This window comes from Drosophila eugracilis, unplaced genomic scaffold, assembly GCF_018153835.1.
Source record: "Drosophila eugracilis isolate 14026-0451.02 unplaced genomic scaffold, ASM1815383v1 contig_2154, whole genome shotgun sequence".
In the NCBI taxonomy this organism is placed as follows: Eukaryota; Metazoa; Arthropoda; class Insecta; order Diptera; family Drosophilidae; genus Drosophila; species Drosophila eugracilis.
This window is the reverse complement of record NW_024573038.1, coordinates 7,531,157-7,554,165: the sequence shown is the minus strand read 5'-3', so window position 1 is coordinate 7,554,165 and position 23,009 is coordinate 7,531,157. Positions and strand designations below refer to the sequence as shown.

The window sequence follows — 23,009 nt, the reverse complement described above, 5'->3', positions numbered from 1 at the left end:
TCTTGAGTGAAGCTTTTTTGACTCACAAAGACCGCTGACGCTGTTCTCTTACATCGCAAAGCAAACTCTTTGCAGAAGCTCAAGAGATATTCAAACTCACTCACTTCCCCCCATCAGAGTCTTAACAAGTGCCAAAAACCATATATGAAATCTCTGCTGTCCCAGGAATTGATATGTTTGACTGTCAAATATTGTATTTTCCCTTTTTACAAGTGCGAAAATGTTGGGCAGACTCGCCTGCCTCTATTTGCATACCGCTGTCGCAATGACCGTAGCGAAACGTGTCCGACGACGGCTTTAAAAAATTAACAACATTGCTCCAATTAGTCTGGTCGATCTGGCCGATCATAATTATATAGGCATACATCGGATCTTATAGATTTTTTTTTTTCGCAGGCCCTCAAACAATCGAACCTGCGTCACGGCATTCATTTTCTGCAACTCCTTTCGTTTTTAAAGCCACCTTTTTACCACCCTTGACAGACACTTAAATTGAATTTATAAATAGTAAACTGCCAATAGTTATCATTAAGTTTCGAATTTGTAGAGCAAAGACTTACTTACTAATCAAACAGCTGCGGTCTAAGTTTGGTTTGAGTTTTTGTTAATAAGTGTGTCGGATTTATATAAGTTTTTGATGGAAACTATTATTAGAGCCCTTGAAATTAGAATTATATTTTCTTAATTAATATTAAATCAGTTTTATCCACTGTAACTAGTATTACGAACTTCTTCTTTTTGGCCTTTTAAAAGCAATAATACTCCCTTTTCAAAGTTATCTCCCATAATCAAAGTTATCTTAACTTTTAAGGCCACAAAGAAACCTAATTATATTTTCTACAATTTCGTAGAACTATTACCTCGAACGTCAGATGGCTGAATCGAATTTGGCAAAAGGTAATTTAACTATTTACTAAAGGTACTCTACCCTGGACATATGGTGGTGATGGGCCTGACTAATTATCACTGAGATCTGCACTGCCGACAAAGGAAAACAAACAAATATTTACGGAACACACACAAGGAACCATTTGATTGCCTGCGGTCGGTCGATGGACCTTTCCATTTCCCTTTCCCTTCGTATCGAACCGCCATCTGGTTTTTGGAAATTGGAGTAGCTCTGGCCGGCGAGCGGAGGAATCAGCTGTGCCCAAGGTCGCACCCCTGTTAGTTTCTTGGCAAACTCAATGTTTTCCATAAGGACCATCAAAGCCATCTTTGGGTCAATAATTAAATGAACAATGAAATTGATACGTTCTGTTTTTATCAAACATTAACCCATGTGTTTGTTTTAGGTTAGGAATAATACAAGGACGTTAGGGGTTAGCTTTATAGTAGGATTTCTGTTATGTCTATGTCAGGGTTATATGGTTAACTTCGCAGCACTTGAAACTTAACATTTTTCACTTAGTCAACATCTTGATACAAACTAAAAGTGTTAGGAATAAGTTTCCCTATAAATACCATTACTAGACCCTGCAGAACCAATACGATTATAGTCTCATTTCCAGTGTCGTATCGATTTGAAACCCCATTAGCCATAATGCCATAACCGATCACATGGATTTTAGTATCCATCCGGAAATGGAGAGAGGTAACTGGTCCAACAGGGCACGTCTACTGTTGCACTTGTCCGCCGCCGTTCACCTGGGCTATGCCATCTACTTTGACTTCAAATTCACCCAGTTGCCACAGCTGGCGGTGACCCTGCGTCTGGAGCCGCCAATGGGAGGAAAGTTCAAGTACATGACCTTCCTCAGCGGTCTAGTGCAGTTTGGCTACTATACACTGGCGCTGACCTATGACATTTTGCGGATGGGATCTCTAAGAAAACTGCGTGACTATATGTTTGCCACTTTGGTCATACCTCTGGCCCTGACTGTTGGTCTGACTTTCTGGACACTCTATGGCATCGATAGGGAATCAATATACCCATCCCTGCTGGACTTCATCTATCCCAACTGGCTGAACCACACCATGCATACTTTCGTCGTGGTCTACGCCTTCGTCGAGTTGGGCATCACAAGGCATCGTTATCCGAAACGCAGTCGAGGATTCTTTGGTCTGGGTGCCTTCATGAGCGGGTATCTGGTTTGGATTCACTATGTTTGGTTCAGGACGGGAATCTGGGTTTATCCCTTTTTGGGAGGCATTGATTGGCCCTTGAGGGTCCTCTTTTTTGCCCTGATCGTAGTCCTTGGATTTGTCTACTATCTCTTTGGTGAGCATGTTAATCTCGTCCTGCGAACGCCAAGCACTGGGGATCACAAATGGAGTGGCAGTGATTAAGTGCAATGATCTGGAAAGTTAATGATAGGAAAGCTAAAAGATACTTAGGTTTAAAAGTGCATTTTACAAGTTTTATAATATTTTTCTTCTATAAATTTAAACATTTTAATAGATTTTTAATACTAAAATTGAAAAATAAAAGTAAAAAAGAAATTATTGACAGCTGACCAAGTCAGCCTCCTGAAAAACCAAAGTCATCTTCACTTTAAAAAGAAAACGGAAACGGATATCAGTAGAAATTTGACTTAAATATTCTCTGATCATGGACAAGCCAGCTGCTAAGAAGCAGACTTCATTTGGTTTCCAACTTATTCACATTCAATATTTATTACAGTCACGTGCGGAAAACTCAGCTGCCATTGGATTCTGGAAAACTCAGTCATTGTTTTACTCAATCCTTTTCAGCGGGAGGTTCCGGTTTGCCCAGGACTCCGAGATCCGATTTCGAAATATATTTCAGGACACCACTTGTGCTAATATCTCGAAAGTGAACAGCCGAAACGCATTCAAGAATGGGACACTTTTCTATTGTTTGCCGGTAAGGCAGATGGGTAATAGCCCATTCCTGTACCATTCAGTCGTTTGTGCTCTCTGTGAGATGGCTTATTGTAAGCAGTTCTATTATTATATTTACATGCCAGATGATTGCCAAATAACATTATTAGTAAGCAGCTTAAATGTTATTTTTGGGATATTTAGCATAGTTTATAGTTATAGTTTATGAATAATACAGATGTAAGTAACTTGAAGTGGCTAAAGGAAAGGTACACTCTGGATCACCTAGTGTATCTACACCTTCATCCCTTTCCTTACGTTTTAAGATCTATAATATAGATTCTATCCAAATTGAATACCAAACTGCAGTTCACTGACTTGGTTTAAATATTAGTCATAAGCAAATTTGCTCTGCAAAAGTAATTTAGACAACGAGCTTTATGAAAAGGTTATAAACCTTAAAAATTCATCTGGGGCTGAACAGAAGCCGAAATGTTGACAAGCTGTTAAATTCCGATTAGCGCACGCGAACAGCTGTCGAATTATTTGATCAATTCTCTGGAATAGCACGTTTGAAGATCGTTGGGTGATATTCCAGTCCAGGGTCAACGACAGCTCCTGCTAAAATGTTTAAAGTGATCATTAATGATGTTTATAGAAATTATATAAGACACGCTTTATTAACTCGCTTTTCAAATTGCCAAATGTTTGGAGTAAAAAAAAGTGGATAAATGTTTTCTTTCTGATAAATTAATATTTTAGGTATAATGTCTTAATCCAATGAAATGGTTTTAATAGCTGTTAAAGAAGATAAAGTTGCACTTGCATTAGCGGAAAAGTTGAATTAAATGCTGGGACGCCTTGCTGACTCCGCTGGGCAATGGGCCATTAAGACTAATTGGTCTGATTGATTCACGACGTCGTAGTGCACTGAAAGAAAAGTATATAGCACTCCTCAATAAAAGTGAACTTCAATGATAAGTTAATGGTTTTTGAATAATAATTCTAAGTTTAATAAGGCTTCTACAAATCTCAAAAAATTTGGAAGGGAACATAGTTAAGAGTACAAAATTCTTTATAAATCTTTATAAAATCGAAATTCTTTTTCTCAGTGATCACAAGTCATAGCTTTCGCGTGCATTGTTTGCTAGTTCTTCACAATTTAATTTAATTAATGAGCGTATGTATCAATTGGCTTGCAATTGTTTAATTACTCGTATCGTGTCGTGTTTTAGACGCTGATATTTTATCTTTGTTATTTTTGCCATGGCAACTATAGAGTTTTCATCGTGTCGACCTCTCTAAAAAACTAGAATTTTTTCGCTCGATTTTTCTAAGGCAGAACAAGGCTAGAACTGGCAAAGTGTCCTAAGAAAATAAGAGAAACAGTCACTGTCATCAAGTCTTAACTACTTTCTTTTGTTTTAATTTACAAAAATATGAATCAAAGTTCTCGAATCGTTAAGTTAATGAATATGCAATGACTTACAGCTTTTAATAAACCCCCTCAGAACTTGACGTCAAACAATTAGCATGAAGTAGCATTTTTTTTTTATTAATTTTGTCAATTGATCGCGGACAAGCCGCACGTTGTTTTGGATGTCACGTCCGCAGGTCATAGAGCAATAAGACACGTTGCTTCGATGTGTCGCCTTCAATAAACCGTGACGTAGAACGGAAAATCAGGCGACGACACGTGCGGTTCATAGGTCGGCGGCAAAGTCAAAGAAGCGGCTCCTCATAGAGGCACATACCCGGAAGGATCGGTAAGAACTGTCCAGACGTCACTTCTTATTGCCATGACGTGGGGCGCCTGTGCTACAAACTTAGGTTACTGAATATATTATTAGTTATATTCTTATTTAATCTTTTATAGTTTTGTTTATTATTTATCTAGAAATATCTAGAGAAGTATCAAATTTATCTTCTTATTTTTATACCCAAAACTTTGGGCCAAAAGTTCGACTGTAGACTGTGACCAGCCAGCCAGCCAGCCAGTTAGTAGATCTTCGTTTTTGAAAATCGCTATTGGCATTGGTGACTAACAGTACTTTCTGGCCTGGCCGGTGCTGTGGCTACGATAATTATCGGTCGAACCTTCAACTCGCGTGCTTTTGCTGTTGCTGGGCGACCGACAATCGAGAAACCGGTCGATGACTAATCATCAATCATGCGATGTTGTGAAAAGTGCCACGATCTGGCCTGCAATTGCACGGATCTCGATCTGATCGCTCTCTCGAATGATTTTCGACTTTCTTACAGAAACGAATATGAAATGCTCTTAAATAATGTATATATTAAATATTTTATTTAAGTTATGTAATATTAATTGAAAATTAGTTCGTTATGAAACTTCATTTTGGACATCTTTTAAGTTCTTAAAAAATATTACAGAAAGCTAAGAATTTTCTAGATCATTTTAATTTATAATAATAAATTATAACCTTCTTTGATTTTTGTAATATTAAAAAAGAATTTACATTTCATAAAGCATATCTAACTTATAATAACTTATCAGAAATATAGTTACCATAAATGGCCAAATTAGGTTACCAATAAAAATCAAATATTTATAATAACCACGTTACCTACACTATATTACAGAGTATTTAATAGTTAATGGCAACATGTTGTAGTTTTTCTTTATTACAATCAGCCTTTTCGTGTCAATCATAGGCGTAGCTGCCATACTTTGATATCAAAATTAAAAATCAAATAAAAAAAAATACCTAAATTACCAAGCCAAGCTTATGTTATTAATTGCTGTTTCAAGTTCCTAACTAAAAGAAAGTCTTTAAGCCCCTTTTTGCAACGCCCATGGATGGTAGTTCAACCGCAGCGGGTATAAAATCACACGGTGCCGTCAGTTTGTCTGGCGCGATTTTATTTTAGCTTTTGTTGCTGCCTTTTTTGTATTTTCCTCTAGCACCATTTTGCAGTTAGCTGTTGGCCGTGTAATTGCAGGCAAAAAGGCGGCACAAATGTCGTTTTGCCCCCCTCCATCAACTGACTAATCCCCTTTGCTGATGGTCCTAGAGATGTGCATGGCTTCCATTCGAAAGCTTAGTTTCTATGTTCCTATACGAGGGTCGGGCTTGATGGAATTTAAAAAATAAATTTATAAAACTAGGAGAAAGTTTTTGAGTTCTTAATAAACTGATTTAAAATATTCTAAAAATTTGTTAAATTAAAAATAATATTTTATTTCCAACTTTTCATTGATGAAAAAATGGAACATCTTATTTTATAATTTATTATTATTACAATTTAATTTTGTTTTTCTTTTTTTATTTGTGTTACATCACTAGGCTGCACCTTTAAATTTATTTTTCTTTATATTTTATTGTTGTTAATATTGTTCAGCTTACGTAAGCTCGCAAAGGCGGCAAAATGAAATGAAATTACATTTTTATAATGGGCGATTCCCATTGCGACATTGCAAGCATCAAGCGGAATTTGCTCGCTTGCAGTTTTCCTTTTAAAAATAAATTAAAAAATGTATACATTGTTCATTCGGTTAATGCTTTATAGATCCTATATAATTTCTATACGTGTTCACGACTATATGTTCTTGTTAATAATGTCTGAAAACATAGCAGTACCCCTACTTGATTTCAGCTTTCTTTATGGTTTTTCCTAACCAGATTAAGTTTAACAACAATTACAATCATTACAAACTTAAACAAAGAAATCAATTCTTAACATTATTTTTAATTTTCTTGTTTATAAACATATTTAAAAAATATTTATCTTGGTAGTAAAAGCAGCTGTAGTTGGCTGCTTAGCCACCACAAGATTTAACTCGAAGCGAAAGCTATATGGCAAGATGGGTGCGAATTGCGTCAGAGAGACTGTGTGAAAAGCTAATGGACGATCCGAATGCCAAATTCAATTTACGATTCGCCAGTTTGTTCGAGATTTCCTCTTCAGTCATTTTGATTTTGGTGCAGCTTCCGATTTGGCCTGCCGCCTGCGGTTATGTTTGCCAATTTTGCGGCCGTCTTTCACTTGCCGCATCTTTCCTACCAATTCTGCCGCTAAAAGGCCACACACATCTCTGCCCCCCTTTTAGGCACACACACACACACACAAACATATATATAAATGTATCTGAGAAATGCAACAGAACCATGCCGAAGAAAAAAAAAAGATCAAAAGGCAGCACTGCAACGTGCTATGGGTACTAGTACTAACATTTTAAGTGGGGCGTATTGGGCTGGATGTTGGGGTAAGGATGTTGTAGTTATCAAAATAAGTTTATTTATGAAACATTTCTAATATGTTTTTAGTTAATATTTGTGATCTAAAAGGACTTATAAAAATATTTAAAAACTTTTTATAAGGAGAATCCATTTTATATATAAGTTCCTAGGCGAAAAAAAGGTTCTCTGCGTACATTTTCAAGAGGAAAATGTATTGGGAAACATTAAAAACATAAATATTATTAAAAAACGAATAAGAAATATTATAGAAAAATGCAAATTAAAAACCTTCACTATATTTTTCCACGGTATTGTCCTAATTGGATATTTGAGGATCTCATTTGGGGCTGCTTACGTAGCTTGTTGATGTTTTCGTAGCTGACTCTTCGTTGACGTTTGTTTATAATTTGCGTAGCGCTTCGATTTTATTATTTCTGTTGCTTCCTTCTGAAAATAATCATTTTATTTTTGATCGCTCTCGAGTCGGGCCATAAATTATACCACCAAACGGAACATGTGTGCGTGTGTTCGTTTTCCCCAGAAGGTAAATATTGGCCCCAGAAATCTCCACACTTTCATGCCGGACAAGTGCCGGTACATAACTATAAATGTATGTACATAGATGTACATATGTATGTACGTACATCCAATATAAATACTCTTGTTAAGATTTTACATATGTTTCACAATTTGCAGCTGTTACTTCTTTAGTTTAAATTTGATTTAATTGACTATAAAATATATTTTAATTACAGGAAATAAATGGAATAAATTTGGGAAGAACTAAAATTCAAAAAACTAAAGTTGATTATAAAAATAGAAAAATCAAGTTAAGGTTTTCCATTTTAAGCATATTTCTACCCATAAAGTCAAGCTTACGGCCTGCAATTTCAAGCGCAATCTTTCCGCATGGCAACTCATGTTGCATCCACAGATAAAATCAAGTTTTCAACCCCCTCATTACTTTGTATTGGCGTTCGTGGCACTTGGCTTATTTTGGTCTTGTTGCAATTTAATTAAAAAAATTGTTACAATTTGCCATAAATTTCACATGAGCTTTGGCCAATTTCGCCTTTGCATGCGTTCAGTTCGTGTGTCTGTAAATGTATCTGTATCTATGTACATGTATATCTGAAAGTGTATCTGTATCTCTGTCTACGAAGGAGAATTTAGTGCGCACATGAGCACGCACATGGTGTATGCAAATTGCGGTGGGGCAGGTCGCAAATTAGCCATGTTGCCGATTTTTCCCCATGTAGCCGTTGTGGCATAAACATTTCTACAAGTGAAAAATCTTTCAAGACCATGGCTGGCAAGTACTTTAATTTATTTTATATTTTTATTTGATATAACTTACTAGACGCCCTTAAATCTAGGATCGTAATCTTAATCTGATCAGTTTTTAGTTTTTAAAATAAAATATTTCAAATTTTTTAATTTAAAATCCTATTTTAATTTATACTATTAGAAAATAATTGTTTTTCAAGTTTTTGAAACTACAATTTCCTGTATGATTTCTGAACCGAAGACATTCTTTCACTACTTATATTCCCTAATTTTAAGGGCTAACCCTCAAGAAACCATATGTTTCATATCGTCTTGTTCAGCGATCACCATTTTCCTCTCTTGAGCAGTCTACAAGCAAATATGTAAGAGAATTTGAGTGGAAACAAGTACAAGAAAACACTTAGTATTTTGAACTCTTTAGAGTGTTTTTGCATGATCTCACGATCTTTTAAGAGTAAGTAAAACTCTTAAATTATTTGAGCACAGAATGTGAATTCCACTCAACTTAGGGATCTTCTGTTAGCGTTGCACTCAGTTTTCTCTTTAGATTAGTTAGAACTCTCTTAAATTTGGTAAGCGAATAGAGTGAATAAGAAATGGAAAGAAAGAGAACAAGAACAGCTGTGAAAAATATTGATGTATAGGCAATAAGTTTTTGAGATCTGCCAGCTGATCGCTGCCGAAGCCGCTGCCTCTGTCGCTGCCTCAGTCGCCGCCTCTGTCGTTGCTTCAGTTGCTGCCTCAGCCGACTGAGGCAGAGAAACGTGAACGTGACTCTCGCATTTAAATTATAATTTTTCTCTAAACTTTTTTAAGGGGTATAAATTTTGTTTTTGAGTAAGAAAATCATCTTAAACAGTCATCCTTAAGAAAATGTTTTTCAAAAGTTTATATTAAAAACGAATATTTATAAATACGAATGACTATATGAATAAGTTTTTAATAAGTTAACATCTATTGTTTATATTTACAGAAGTATATTAGTATTAGGTACATAACAGTAAAACCAACATTTGCATTGCCTTCCTTTGACTTTCCTCCTTTTCATTGCCCGGCGAACTTTGTTTTTTACGGCCTCTGCCCGCTGATCTTTTGCTTTTCTTTGACTGCAAACATACAAACATCGATTTATAGGCTCGCTTTTTGGTTTTATTTATCGTAGATTTCCCCATTTTACGCTTATTTGTTTTGAAATAAAATTAAACGACGCATGGCAAATCGAGAAACGGCTAAACAAAAGGGGGCCAAGAGAAGGCAAACAAATGAACCGCACAAATTGCATTTCTCCGATCGAGCCGAACGTATTCCCCAGATACATTTTTATATGCCGACAAACATGGGGTTAGCTGCAAGCGAAATTTACAGCAAAAAACGAGATAGATTTGGGAAATTAAAGAAAAAAATGTTAAGAGTTTAGGTTTTAAGCTTAAGTTAAGTTTAAGTTTTAAACTATTTCTTAAAATATAGTTAAATATATATAATTTCCCACTACCGCAGCACATAGTAAATACTTTATCACTTTCTTCAGCTCTCTTTAAAGCTCTTACAAAACCTAAACTTTAAATCCACGCACAAAAGCCGACAAAAACGAACCGAAAATCCCAAGAGTTATGTTGACTGACAGACATGGCGTATGCGCAATGTGCGCATTGTCCATTCTAACGGCGTCATTTGTTTGGCTTAATTGCCGATAAATAATTGCAAAGCGGAGTTGCAAACGACCCCCCTCCAAAAACCCAGCCGCATTGGCAAACTCAAGCAAAAAGCCGGAAGAAATGGCAGGAAATTCACATTCGCAAATCATTTTTCAGGCCCAGGCGACAGCTGCGAAAATAAACGAAAATAAGAAGCAGGCGTCGGATTTGAAGCGGTGGCAGCGAAACCTTTTAGCCCCGATTCCATCTGTGTCATCTGGGGGGGCTCTAGTGAAAGTCAACCCCTTGGAAGTGCACTGGGAAAAATAAGGCAGGCAAAAGTATGAAATTCTATGAAAATTCTCTACAAATCGACAATTTTCCCTTCCAATTCAAAGCTCAACTTGTGATGGATGTTAATTTTCCTTAAAGATGGAAAAATCTTTCCTCTCTGTGTATGATCCGGCACTTATCCCTTCTCCATGACCGATCAACCGCAAGTTACAAATGTCAAACGTTGTTTTTGTCAAAGGACCTTTCAATGCGTCTTTGTTTGGCGGGGAAGGAGGGGCGTCAACCCTCTGATGGCAAGTCCCGAAGGAAGGTGCGATGACGCAACAGTTCTATTATGCCGGATAAGGACCATCCACATATCTACGCATTTCTTACTCTGCGATTTGAAGCGCCTGTCACAATTGACTGACGTTGATGACGCACCAGAGCTGCAAAATATTCGCATATGCAAAAGGTGGAAGGGCGGTGGCCAAAAAAGGGTTTCCCGAATCCATTCATCACCCTCCGCTTACGGCCAGCTGCAGATCTCGAACTTCGGACCCCGACCTCGAGCTCTGGTCATTAGGCATGTCAGTCACATCATAGGTTATTGTTCCACTGCAGACGACCATCAATGGTCAAGGAAAAGGGGTTGTACTCGGTTATTGGGGAGTTGGAAGTCATATGGTTTTCTGAGAAATATCTTATAGAAACTCCCCCTATTTATGTTTATTCGAGAAAGTCATAGATTCTAAGCCATTTTCCATATCATAACAAAGAAGAGTCTCATAAGTTTACTTAAACATGAATTAGGATTTTGTAGATTTTTTTTATCTTTATTAGCTTTCTTAGCATTTACCTGAGGTTGTCGATCAACAAAATTACATAAAATTTAGTTTATTTATCCTGTTCAAGATCCTTCAGCAGATTCTGTTTACGAAGTTCTTGCAGCACAGCTTTCACAGGTTTGAAGTGGTTGAGAGTGAAGAAATGGAAGCCCCAAATGCCCACATCGGCATCCAGAATATGACGAACTGTCTCGACTGTAAGGCGAACGAAGAACTTCTTAATCGGATCCTGGTCAGTTATCATATCCTTCCCATCAGCTGCTATAAGCTGATTAAGTTCTTCGCGTAAATCAGTTGGAAGATGAATATTGGCTATTTTTTGGATAGCTCTATAAGTTCGAATAGATTCGTGGGCCATCAGTCCAATTACTATGGGTATCGTAATCCCAGCAGCCCGACAATCCCTAACAAACTGCACTATGACCTCGGGTTGGTAGCTTAACTGGGTGATAATGCAATCTGCTCCAGCCGATACCTAGCAAGGAAGCTTGTTAAGTAGTTTGTTTTATTAATATTTGTAAAAAAAGAACCCACCTTTGCCTTTAGGTACTCCATGTTCTTAGCTAAGTCCGGGGGGAAATCGCCCAAGCTGGTGTATCCCTCTGGGTATCCACCCACGCATACGGAAATTTTCTCTGAAGGGAAGAAAAGAGATTATTATTTTGGAAATTACTTTAAGTTTAGATATTTTTTAAGTAAACAAGTTATGGTTTTTCTAACGTGCTGCATTTTACGAGAGCACGTAGTTTGTGTTTATTGTTTAGGCAAGAAGTGGAATAAAAAAGCTTAATTAGAAATATTTAAATCATATAAACTAAGCTTGGTGGGTGCATCTTAAAAGCCGAAAATCCAACTGAAGATGTAGGCTAAGGTTTCAAAATGAACTTACCACCTCTTTTCTGCTTTGATTCCACGACAATTGGCAGACTAATCTGATAGTCCTGACCCTCATGAACTTGATCCCCTCGAACGGCCAGAACACTGGTAATATTCATAGCCAGTAACTTATCAAGACGCTCCTTATCCAATCTATATGCAGACAAATGGGTTAGGACGGGTATGTTGGTAGCCAGATGTTCGGTCAACTGAAGACTTTCCACCTGATCCACTGGCTCTACACCCCAGTAACGCTGACTCAGCCAGACGATACTCACAAAGGTCGGCAGGAGTGGCAGGAAGTTATTAAAGTCAACGCAAGTTGGCTTGCCACGGATATTACTGGCCATCAGTTCGATACCGTAGAAGAAACGCTTTTGGTTTGTCCGTTCGGCGACAAGCTGTCCAATCCGCTGCTCTCCCATTTCGGCTGCCATCTGACCAGGAGTAAAGGTTATGCAGGGCACGTAAGAGGAGGAGGGTCGGGCAGCGGCAATCGACGGACCACCAGCGTTCACTTGAATCGCATGCATCGCATATATGGGGACACTACTCACTCACTCGCAGATCAACGAAAACTGCCGGCTGTTTGTCAATTGCCAAATGGGTTATCACCGATCAGCGATCTATCTCAGCTCAACGAATCTAGATGCTGCACATGCCGACGAGATTTCTACACAGAAAAAAAGCACAGAACAGATTGTTACGGTAAGAGAACCTGGAAATTGGCTTTCCGGAAACCATTTAAGAGCATTCCGAAGCTTCGATTTGATTAATATTGATTGTGACTCATTCAAATTGGTACATTACCTTTGAAGTAATTTATTAAAAATAATATATTCTAACGATCGATTAAATTATGTGCATTTTGATTAGAATTTCATAGGAAACCTTTAAAAGAAAAGAGCATCCAGAGATTTTCTTTACTTATTTTTATATTTTTACTAAAATCAGCCATTGAGCTTATCAGTTTTCTGGGAAATGACAAACAGTTTTTATAATCTATTTTTTATAATTGAAATTTTGTTATAAGTCCATTCATACCTTTGGTTTTTCTACTTTTTGTTTACAAAACAAACCTTTTCGGAAGACTTTTAGTCTTTTCCTATTCAACTTAACACTGGAATATAGGCAAAAAAAGGATTTTCTTCTTCAAAAAAGAGGACCTTTTCATTCAGTTTTCCTTTTACAAAAAATACCAACAAAAGCGAACTCCCCAATTGTTGTTTAAATTTCTTTGCAGAACCATTTCTATAATTGCATATTTTCTTTATTCAAAGATTTTGGAGGTGCGTGGGAATCGAGAATGGATCCACTTTCAACCCTTTTCAGCTTCCCCTGTGAAAATGGACTCTAATTTGAGGCAATCGGTCTCAACGCCATCCAATTAAAGATTTCATGCAGCTGCATTGGTTGAAGGATGGAGACCTTCAAATGTTTCCGTCGTTTTCGGATCCGACCTAAAATTAGTTTGGCCTGTAAACATGTGTGTGTGTGTGTGTGTGTGTGGGAGTGCACCATGGAACCTGTTCTTGGTGCTGGTGCTGGAAGGCCGTTCTAAATTTAAATATTCCAGCGCAGCAGGCAACAGAAATTGGTTTTTAGGGGAGAGATCTCTTGTCTATAATGCTTAGAGGACACAAATAAATGTGACAGAGAAAATATGTTGGAAATCATTTTATATGGGGAAGTAAGACATTCGAATATCCAAAAATTTACCAAGCGCAACGACAAGTATTCCGGAGTAGATGGAATGATATATCGACGGAATATCTGAGATGCATAAAACACAAATGGGGATGACAAGGCAAATATGTTGGGAATGGTTGGGTTTGGGTAATTAAAAGCGAAATAATCATAAAAAGAAAACAGTTTTTACCTATATAAGATTCTTAATTTGTTATAATCAAAAAGGAAGTTTTGTTTTTATGGTCATTAAGTTTTTAAATTGGAATAAATTTGATTATAAATTTAACATCTAGAGGTCCTCCCTTCTCTATTTTATATATAAGTTTTTCTTTTTCACTTTCTTTTCACAAATCTGAAAGGAAAATGAGTTCAATGAACGCCTATAATCAAAGTTTTCGCTGCTTCAATGAAAACCGAATCGAGCGAAACCAAGAGCCCTAAGATCCTTACAAAGGTCTTTCAGAAAGAACTTCAATTATGAGTATACCCCCAATGGCTTACCTAGGACTTGATTTGTTGCCTGGCAAGGATTAGGGAATACTATATTGTACCGTCCCTTGCAATGGGCTTCGATCTTTATGCCTGATTGAGAGTCATCCTGGAAATTAGTTCAGCTGCTCTTTCACCATCGATGGCTGATGGGTCACCTGCTGCGAGGCGATGAATTCTGGCTTTATTATAGCCAAATTTTTCACGAAACCCACTGAGGGGTTAAATTACTACGTGGCAAGAGGACGCGAGATCAAAAATATTTGATAAAATGCGTCTACTTAGGGAATGAAAGTGCGACGTGGGGAAAACACACACACACATGAAGGTACAATTTCTCTTTTCCTTCATTTTTTTTTATATATTTTTATGCCACTGCTCCTGCTTGCTCGTCATAAGATACTTTGCTCTGTTCAAATTAAAAAATTCCTCTGAGAGCTGAGGGAAATTATATTGCGGTGGCGGTTCCGGTAAGTGGGAGGAGGTGAAAAGAGTGGAAAAATGTAATAAAGACATGAGTTGTGAAATTATTAAGATGATTACGGCAACAGCAAGGCACTCGAGTGCCTCCTCGGTGCTGGTTTCATAATCAGTCTGAAATGCGAAGGACACTCGCAGGTAAATCACTTGCCAATTGCCTGATGGACTTCCATGTTTTAAAAGGTTTCTTTAACTTTTTATCTTTAAGTATTGAATTTAAGTTAGTTTTTAGGTAGCAGATAAAGTTAGTTAAACATTTTTCTGATTTAAGATTGTAAAGATGCCCAAAGAGCCCTAAAATGAAATTGAAAGCGAATTAAAATCTACAAACTTCAAATTCAACAAACTGATTTAAATCTATTTGCGCAGTTGAAGGTTGCTGATTATATACATGTGTATTCATTTAAGGACGCCTGGAATTTTCCATGGCATTTGCAACCGCTGTGAATCATCAAATCGAGGGTTGAAACACTCTCGGTTTTTGGGGGATGCATCTCGGGATCAGAGCATCGGACGCACCACCACCAATTTCCGCCTTACCTATGTGGAATTTTTGTGCTTGTTGCCAGGCAGGACGATGAAAAAGGACGAAAGCCATAGGACACTCATAACTGGGTGAGTGGGCTGGCCGGGTTCCCACTGACTCACTGACTGAATGCCACAATGGATGAATGAATGAGTGAAGGCCCGGCTTACAAAGGGGGTTGTTTCGCCCACCGACGCCCGCTGGAATCGCATCATTATAATAGCTGCACTTAGAGAAAATATGGGGTATTGTCCATGAACTTGTCTAAAAATTCTTCTCAAATTGTCAGAAGTTTAACTTTAATTTAACCCAAAACTATTTATATGTGAAAAGATGTTAATTTTGTAATCACTTCTGATTTCTCTCAGTGTCAAATCTGTTTTGGGCATCTAGTGAGTGACGAGTGCCGGCTGCCGCAGTTGTTTTCATACATTTTCCGTTGGCTTCGGTTGGGTGGCGGCGCATCAACCCCTGAATGCTATACTATATACTATATAGTACGTATGGACGCGTATAACACATCCTGCACCGAAGGACATCGAGCCACCTTTGTGTATTTCGGTTGCAAATCTTTTGGAAATTGCGTCACCGCCGTGCGGCGAACGTGTCAGGCACGCAGCAGTTCTGCCCCATCCCCTCTCCTTCTCGTTGCGTCCTCCCAGAAATCCTTTGCAATCTCGTATGAGTTACTGACATAATTAGGACTTAACTGGAAGTCACGCGCAGCGCATTCGTAATCCGAGTCCTGCCGCTCCTGTTCATGAGTATATATATATATGTATACCGCATTCAAGGTCACATTTCCACATTCACTTCTACTGCCACTACCAATTCCGATTCCAGCTGCGGTCGAGTGAGCCGTCAGCGATTCGATTTCATCTCATTTTGCAGTCGGCAGCTGTCCTTTAACCCATTGGAACGCTCATTTCAAGAGATTACTGTAGGTCCATTTAAGACTGTTCAGGATGGGAGACTTACTAAGCATTAGATAGTCGGGGAAGCAAATAAGTAGATATAAGGATAATGACTAGATCTAAGCTGCAATCTATTTGCAGATGACTGTAGAGATATTAGAAAATATACTTGATTAAAGTATTTTAAGGGTTGGAGATACAGCAAATGGTTTATTTTTTAATTAAAAACATTTCTATTCCTATTGCTTGTTGTCTTGAAACAAATTAGTAAAGTTTTTTTTGGCCATATATACCAATCTTTTAGGAAACTCCTCTGAAAACCACTGATTTGCAAGCTAGTAAAATGGGAAATTACTGCCAAGACAAAAAGAATTTAATATAAGATCATTAGGCAGAAGTATAAAACTTTGTTAACGTTCAAAGCCTCGTTCTTCCACCAAATTCTACAAATTATGTAACTCTGAATGCCGTTGTTTTTGTTCTTTTTCAAATAAAATTGTAATTACTTAAATAACTCAGCCAACATTTTGGTGATTACATACTTTACTTTTACAAGCATGGCGCAGGGCAATATTTAATTTCACACTCACGGCCAAGTTTTCGGTTTCTCCGGATGTCTAAGTCATGCCCAAATGGTCGAGGTCGAAGGAGCAGGGAAAGGTTGAGGAGGAGGAGTAGGAGGAGGGCGGTCCTGAGGTCCTGAACGGCAAACAGGACGCACAATGGGAAAAGCAAGTCAGCAGGCCTGCACACATGCACACACGCACCGAACTAAAATATGTGTAATTTAATTATGGGCCTGCCAACGACTGACTCAACGTCGACAACGACGTCGACGTCGACGCGTGCGGCGGGTGGCAAATTGCCAAAAAAAAAAAAAAACACAAAAAATGTGAAAAAGTCCCGAAAAAACTATAAAGTCCTGGAACTCGTTTGTGAGATACCCTAAAGTGAAGAGTTTCATAAAGACTTTTCTTAAAATGTCACTTTTCGATAGCAATATATCGATAAGTTCGATAGTTTTTAGTTTTTATACGAATATGTTTGCAGGAAGACTCCTCTGAGAAGATATAGCTGTGAAGGCATATTTTGATATCTTCTCCTGTCCCAATTTACCCCTATATACCCCTCCACTTCTAAAGTACTGGGTATCAAAAACGGTTATATACGTAAAGGGGAAGTCGAATGTACGCATATCCTGCTGCTCAAAAGTCCTGCCCCCTAGCCGATTTTCCTACGCTTTCTGCGCCTTTTGTTGCCCAGTTTTTCCTCCTCTTTTTTCGTTGTTGTATGATCCCATCCCCATTTCGTTATTTTGACTCAAGCTGTGCACATTTTCGGTTTGATTATCGAACACAATATTTTTTCCGCTTTCCTTGTTGGCCATAATTGACGATTGCGCCATGAGTCGCCACAATTTCCCAGCCCCCTTTTGGCCTCCGACCCAAGCCAGCCACGCCCCATTTTCGCCCACATCGACATCCTATTTTCGCATCCTCTCTGGCGGGCCGAGGCTTTCCCTTTTAATGAAATTTTCCCCTGCGCTGGTCGAGAAAACACATTAAACAGATTTCAATTTTTTAATATTCCAGCGTTTATTGGGTGGCATTTTCGTTTTTTTTCGCCCGTTTTGTTGGGTGGGGTTGGGGGCGAAGGGTCGTAGAAATTAATTTGTAATGCGGAAATTGTAAAAGGCAAAAAGATCTGAAAATTATGTTGTAATTTGGAGCGGCGACGCGAATTTGATTGAAATATTACTGAGGAAAACTGAGATGAAGCTCGTTAATGGCAAATGTTGGTGTGCTTGAGTTTTATGGGATGTATGATTGCAGCATTTTGGAAAATCTAAGATGATTAGATTGTAATCATAAAAGAGAAATTAATCAAAATAAGTTACTTAGGAAAGTTATAGAAGTTTTGGAAGTTATAAATATTCCTTAAAACAAGTTTCTTTTCTCTAATCAAACCAAAATTTAATGTTTAAAAATAAGATTATAAATCTGTAGCCATGGGATGTTCCGCACTCGGAGATACAAATTGCTGATACCATTCAAGTTGCTGTCGATTATTACTTCACCATTCAACTCGAGTCTCAAATCTCGAATCTCGAGTTGAAGGTAACACCACCAGAGCAGCAAACAAAAGATTGAACCGCCCCAAAAATGGTTGATTCGGGCATTAATAATAGCAATAAAAAGTGTCGTAAAAGAGCCGGTCGTAACCGTTAAAGCCAGAGAAACCCGTTAAGAGCACGAGCAGCGTAACACCCACACACGCCGAATATGTAAAACGGTGGTAATGCCATGCACAAAGCCAAAAAAATAATAAACCGAAGAGGAGCCACAAATATTGATAGTACAATGGGCAAGCAGCACCATAAATGGTGTCCAACCCAGCCACAATCTTATATCGGATAGGCTCTCTTTTATGGCCAGAGTTTCGTTACGTTTTTGGCCTGGTCGTGTGTTTCTTGGCAGCTATTGATTGGCGACGGATGGTGTTAAAGGTGTGCCGAATCATAAGGAAGCCAGCCGCTTGAAATTCGATTATTGTCACGGTCATGTTTTCACCAAAGGGCGGGTCATCCATCAACGAAATTTTCATGATTTTCACCTTTTTCCTATAAATATCCTAATTGGTGAGGGGAGGTGTCGGTTGATCAGCTAAAAGAGTTGGACTTAAGAACTCTTTAAGCGAGGTTTACACCCGTCACTCGTTGGTTATAGTTGTTAGTTACTAGGGAAAATAGATTATATAAAACTTAAGTAAACACCAATAAAACATATCCTAATATAGTTTTAGTAAACATATACCAGCAATAAACATCATTTTCCGGACCAAAATCAGTTATTCCAGAGGTTCCCTGGTGTGCTCTTGTTTATGAGTCGTAAATCCCAATTAGGATGAAATGTTTTGAGCCTATGTATGTGGCATGGTGTCCTTGTGGTCCCAACAGTTCCTAACTTTGATGACTGGAAATAGTTCGAATGTGTTTATCTAGCCGTGTAATGGCAAACACCTTGCGCCACAGAGACCCGTCAACTTGTTACCCTCAATGCGAAGGTATCAGCCTCAAGTATGTATATACATTTAAGGTATACAAAGTCCCGAGCATTATGTATACAATATATATGTAAGTATACATGTATGTACGAGTATGTATGTACAAGTATGTATGTATGTATGTAGGCACGAAATTTCTGTTGTTTCTATCTGTTGATTTTTCTTTCTACGGCCTGCATACATTTTGAGGTATTGGTTTGTTTTCTGTCCTTACAGTGAAGCTAAGTTAAGAGGATACCTTTGATATTCAATAATATTTTTTTTTAGAATCTTTCAGGTGCAAACTAAATTCAAGATCTCTACAAAGTACCTTTATAAGAGAATAATAATATAAATCTTATTAGTTTATTCATTTTTTTTCTCATACTTTAACTTACTTTGTAAATCATATTACTTCCCTTCTTGAATATTATTTTAATAATTTTAGCAAAATACGTTTCTTCAACAGAGCTCCCACTGTAGTAGGCTTCTCTTCCATTTTAGGGCCACTTTGAGGCGACTGACGAACTGACGAAACCGACTGACTGACGAAATGACGCGACGACGAGTGGATGGATGACTGACTGATTGCATGACAAACTAACGAAACTAACGAATCGGCGGACCAACCGATGCCAAACACTCAAAACAAAACGAGACAAAAAAAAAAGACACGAAAAAATAGAGATATACCTATACATACATACATACCTACATATGTACATGTATAGGTGCACATATGGACACTCAAAAGCAAAGAAGACGAGAACAGGAGAACTCTTAAAAGGCTGGCAGCAGCAGTAGAAGAAATACAATAATGGGCTCGAGACCCCGGGCCCAAGTTTACTTTGCCTTTTTCACTTTTGATATTTTGACATTTTCATTTGACAGCTGATTGAAGGGCCCCCGACCAACAACAACAACAACAGCAACACGGCTGTGTGATTCGATTTCGATCGATGTTGTGGCGACACTGAGAGGTACACAGGAAAAGTAATATTAGTAATTGATAACTATAAATGATTAACCAAAAATGAGTACATTGAATCAAGGTATAAGTTAGCTATATTTAAAAACTTTCTATTTTTGAATTTTATATATTTTAACAGCTTATAAAAGCTGTGTCCTATAGATTTTTCCAGTGCACCAACTGGCCAGGAACGATAGCGATAGCTTGTTGTCAGGTCGAATAGTGCTCACGCTCATGTGGTGCGGTGGTGTCAAGTGCCCTGGCAGTGGGGCAAGCACCGCACAAGAAAGCGGAAAAGTACCAGATATTTTTAACTTAAAAGTTTCAAAGTATGTTCAAATAAATAAACAAATAATCAGATAAATGAATCATTAAAAATATGTAATTATTTTACTTGAAAGTTGTTTATTTATGAGAAAATTTGGGAAACTTATATCAAAATGGAAAAAAAAGACCTTTTTAAGACACATTTAATCCGATTAAAAGATTCTTATTACTATTACGATCCTTTTTTTGTAGAACCCACTGTGCCGCGCCCCTTATTTCTGCAGCTAAAAGGTCGTGGGCGGGGGCGGGGCGTTGCGCATATGAATGTGTGACATGTTTGTCGAAAATGTTCAAAGTTGTTTGGCTCTTTCGGTTTGCTTTCATTGCTGTTGTTGTCGTATTGCTCGCCTGATGGAAATGGAAATGGAAAGGGGCGTTGAGTGAATGGGGGGCGGGGCAATGAGGTTAGGTGCTTCGCCGGTGCAGGCTAACTTGCGCCTAATGGCGTCGCGTGCGTTAACTTTTAGCGTCAAGTGTCATACACAGTGTGTTTGTGTTTACACTGAGATAAATATTTCAGTTTCTTAGCTCAACTTAGGATATATAAATGGGAGTATTAAATGTGAGTCGAATGATCGGATATATCATAAATATTATTACTATTTTAAAAGAAAAGAAAAGTTTGATTCAAAACTAAGATAAATTTATTCCCGAAACCCGAATTTAAGTAATATTTTCTTTCAGTGTAGCTGTGTGTATTTTATGCTATGTTTGCCTAACTGCACATGACAGTTGCCGAGCATTAGCCTGATCCAATTTGGCATTCCCTGCGTCCCCGCTCGCCTCTCTCTTGCCGTCCAACCCAAAAATGAGTGTCCATTGTGGCAGCGAAATGACCCGAAGCACTCGAGTGACACCTTTTTTTGGGCTGTGGCTCGGCCTTCTTTGCATTTAATTGCCCAAAACGAAGCCACCACATATACTCGTTCCCGTATATGTATAGGTAGGTGGTAGGTACATGGGTGCACCTTCACGAGGGCCCTTCAAATGAGAGCTAATCGAAAGCGTTTTTACTTTCATTTCCTTCTCGAGTTCGGCTCATTTAAGTTGACATTAGTTGCAGGTAACCTTTTGGGTATCCACCAAAGTAATTAAGTTCCTCGTGCGGGGGTAACTATCCAATTAGGAGTTGAATGTTCAATTTTGGAGAAGGTATTATCGAACTGGTGGGCTGTTGTGGGGATGGTAGAGGTAAGTTCTTTGGACAAAACAAGAATTTAATTATATAGAAAGAAGAGAATGAACTTGCTTAAATGGAAATTATGCTAACAGAGATATGATTTGAACTTTTGGTAAATTTAACCAAAATTTGTGAAGTTCCCCTGTAACTCGATCCAGATTGATGGTAGCTTTTTGAGCGCAGACTTAATACGCCAACTGCTAACTTGCCCGGCATTGGCAGTCTTAATCCCATCTGGCCATTCCTCGAATTGAAATACAAGCTGTGGTGTTGTCTATGTGTGTGTGTGTGTGTGTGTTTGTGGGTCCCAAATGAAGATTGACGAGGAACATGCTCCATCCTCACGACCATCTACGCCCACCAATTCAGATTCTTCAGCAAGCGTCCCGAAGACATTTTAATGTAATCCCATAAGATAAGGACTCGAGTGCAGGCAACTGCAGCCGAAGGACACGGAGACTACACGGGACAAATTGCATTGCCATTTCCACGTTTCGCTCAAGGCCCCCCCTGGTTTTCCTTCTAGCAAGCCCTCTCTGTGGATCACCTTCCCATGGTACACCCCTCCTCGCCAGGCAACTCTGTTCTTAAGTGCTTGAAAGCGCATAGTTCGCCAGCTTGTGTGAGACAGGGCGCATACTAGCAGGAGTAAGTGTAATCAACATGCAAGCCGAACAATGCAGGGTGGACCGGTGTGGCGAGGGGTGGACAGTGCACTCTAAAAATATATATAAATAAATCAATTTACAAAATTTGACTTATAAATATTTGAGAAGATAGATAGATTATAGAGAAGAGAGGTTACCTAGGTTATATTGGAATATATATAAACATATATCATTGATTTTTTTTTTCCAGTGCATTAGGATGCCCTCACGTATCCGGTCGGGCGCCTGGAGTGGCGTTCAAAACGAATTTGCCACAGCACTTGAGCGCTCAACAGGACGAGAATGACGAGTGGGGGTATAGCGATGAATATGAGGACGAGGACCACGCGAAGGACCGTCCCCGGATGACTATGGCCATGTGAGGGGAGTACGGTATGGTATGGTACGGTATGGAGTATGGTATGGTATAACAACGCAGCGTAGCGATAATAATGACGGCGAAAACAATTGCAACAGCGGTAAACAAGAACTCGCTCGACACGCTCTCGACACTTGAAGCGACCAAGGAAGGAAGGCGAAGGAAGGACTCCCGGTACCTGGAAGGACTTACCAAGCTGCCGAGCTCGCCTCGCTGCCTAGATCCCCGACAGAAAACATCCCGGAATCCGGGGACGTGGGCACGCAATCACGAGCAACCGACGAGCACGGACGTCTGTTGTTGTGTAATAAGCATTAATGGGGTGCTCGCCGGGATTGCCGTTACCGTTGCCACGGCCGTTACCTATTCATCCCAAATGTTGTTTGTGTTTATCTGTCAACATGCAACGTCGTCGCCATCGCCATCGCCATCACATTGCCGCTCCCTGCATGTTTGCTTTTT

The 23,009-nt window shown here is 38.7% G+C and overlaps 2 protein-coding genes across 3 annotated transcripts; one reads left to right on the top strand and one right to left on the bottom strand.

The window, feature by feature from the left end:
* The first annotated feature begins 1,553 nt into the window (after positions 1-1,553).
* Positions 1,554-2,289, top strand: LOC108113916 (androgen-induced gene 1 protein). The gene has a single exon (XM_017224622.1). It carries the CDS (start codon positions 1,561-1,563, stop codon positions 2,287-2,289), a length of 729 nt encoding a protein of 242 aa, XP_017080111.1. The 5' UTR covers positions 1,554-1,560.
* Positions 2,290-10,989: 8,700 nt separating this feature from the next.
* On the bottom strand, positions 10,990-20,047 carry LOC108114706 (methylenetetrahydrofolate reductase). 2 transcript variants are annotated; one of them, XM_017225804.1, is made up of 4 exons: positions 19,756-20,047; positions 11,918-12,577; positions 11,563-11,663; positions 10,990-11,503 (listed from the first exon to the last, which is right to left on the bottom strand). In XM_017225804.1, the coding sequence occupies exons 2-4, from the start codon at positions 12,435-12,437 to the stop codon at positions 11,078-11,080; spliced, it is 1,047 nt and encodes a 348-aa protein (XP_017081293.1). In that variant the 5' UTR covers positions 12,438-12,577; positions 19,756-20,047; the 3' UTR covers positions 10,990-11,077. The 2 variants fall into 2 exon arrangements, with proteins under 2 accessions (XP_017081293.1, XP_017081295.1); XM_017225806.1 differs by lacking the exon at positions 11,918-12,577 and having other exon boundaries at positions 19,756-20,042.
* Positions 20,048-23,009: the final 2,962 nt, after the last annotated feature.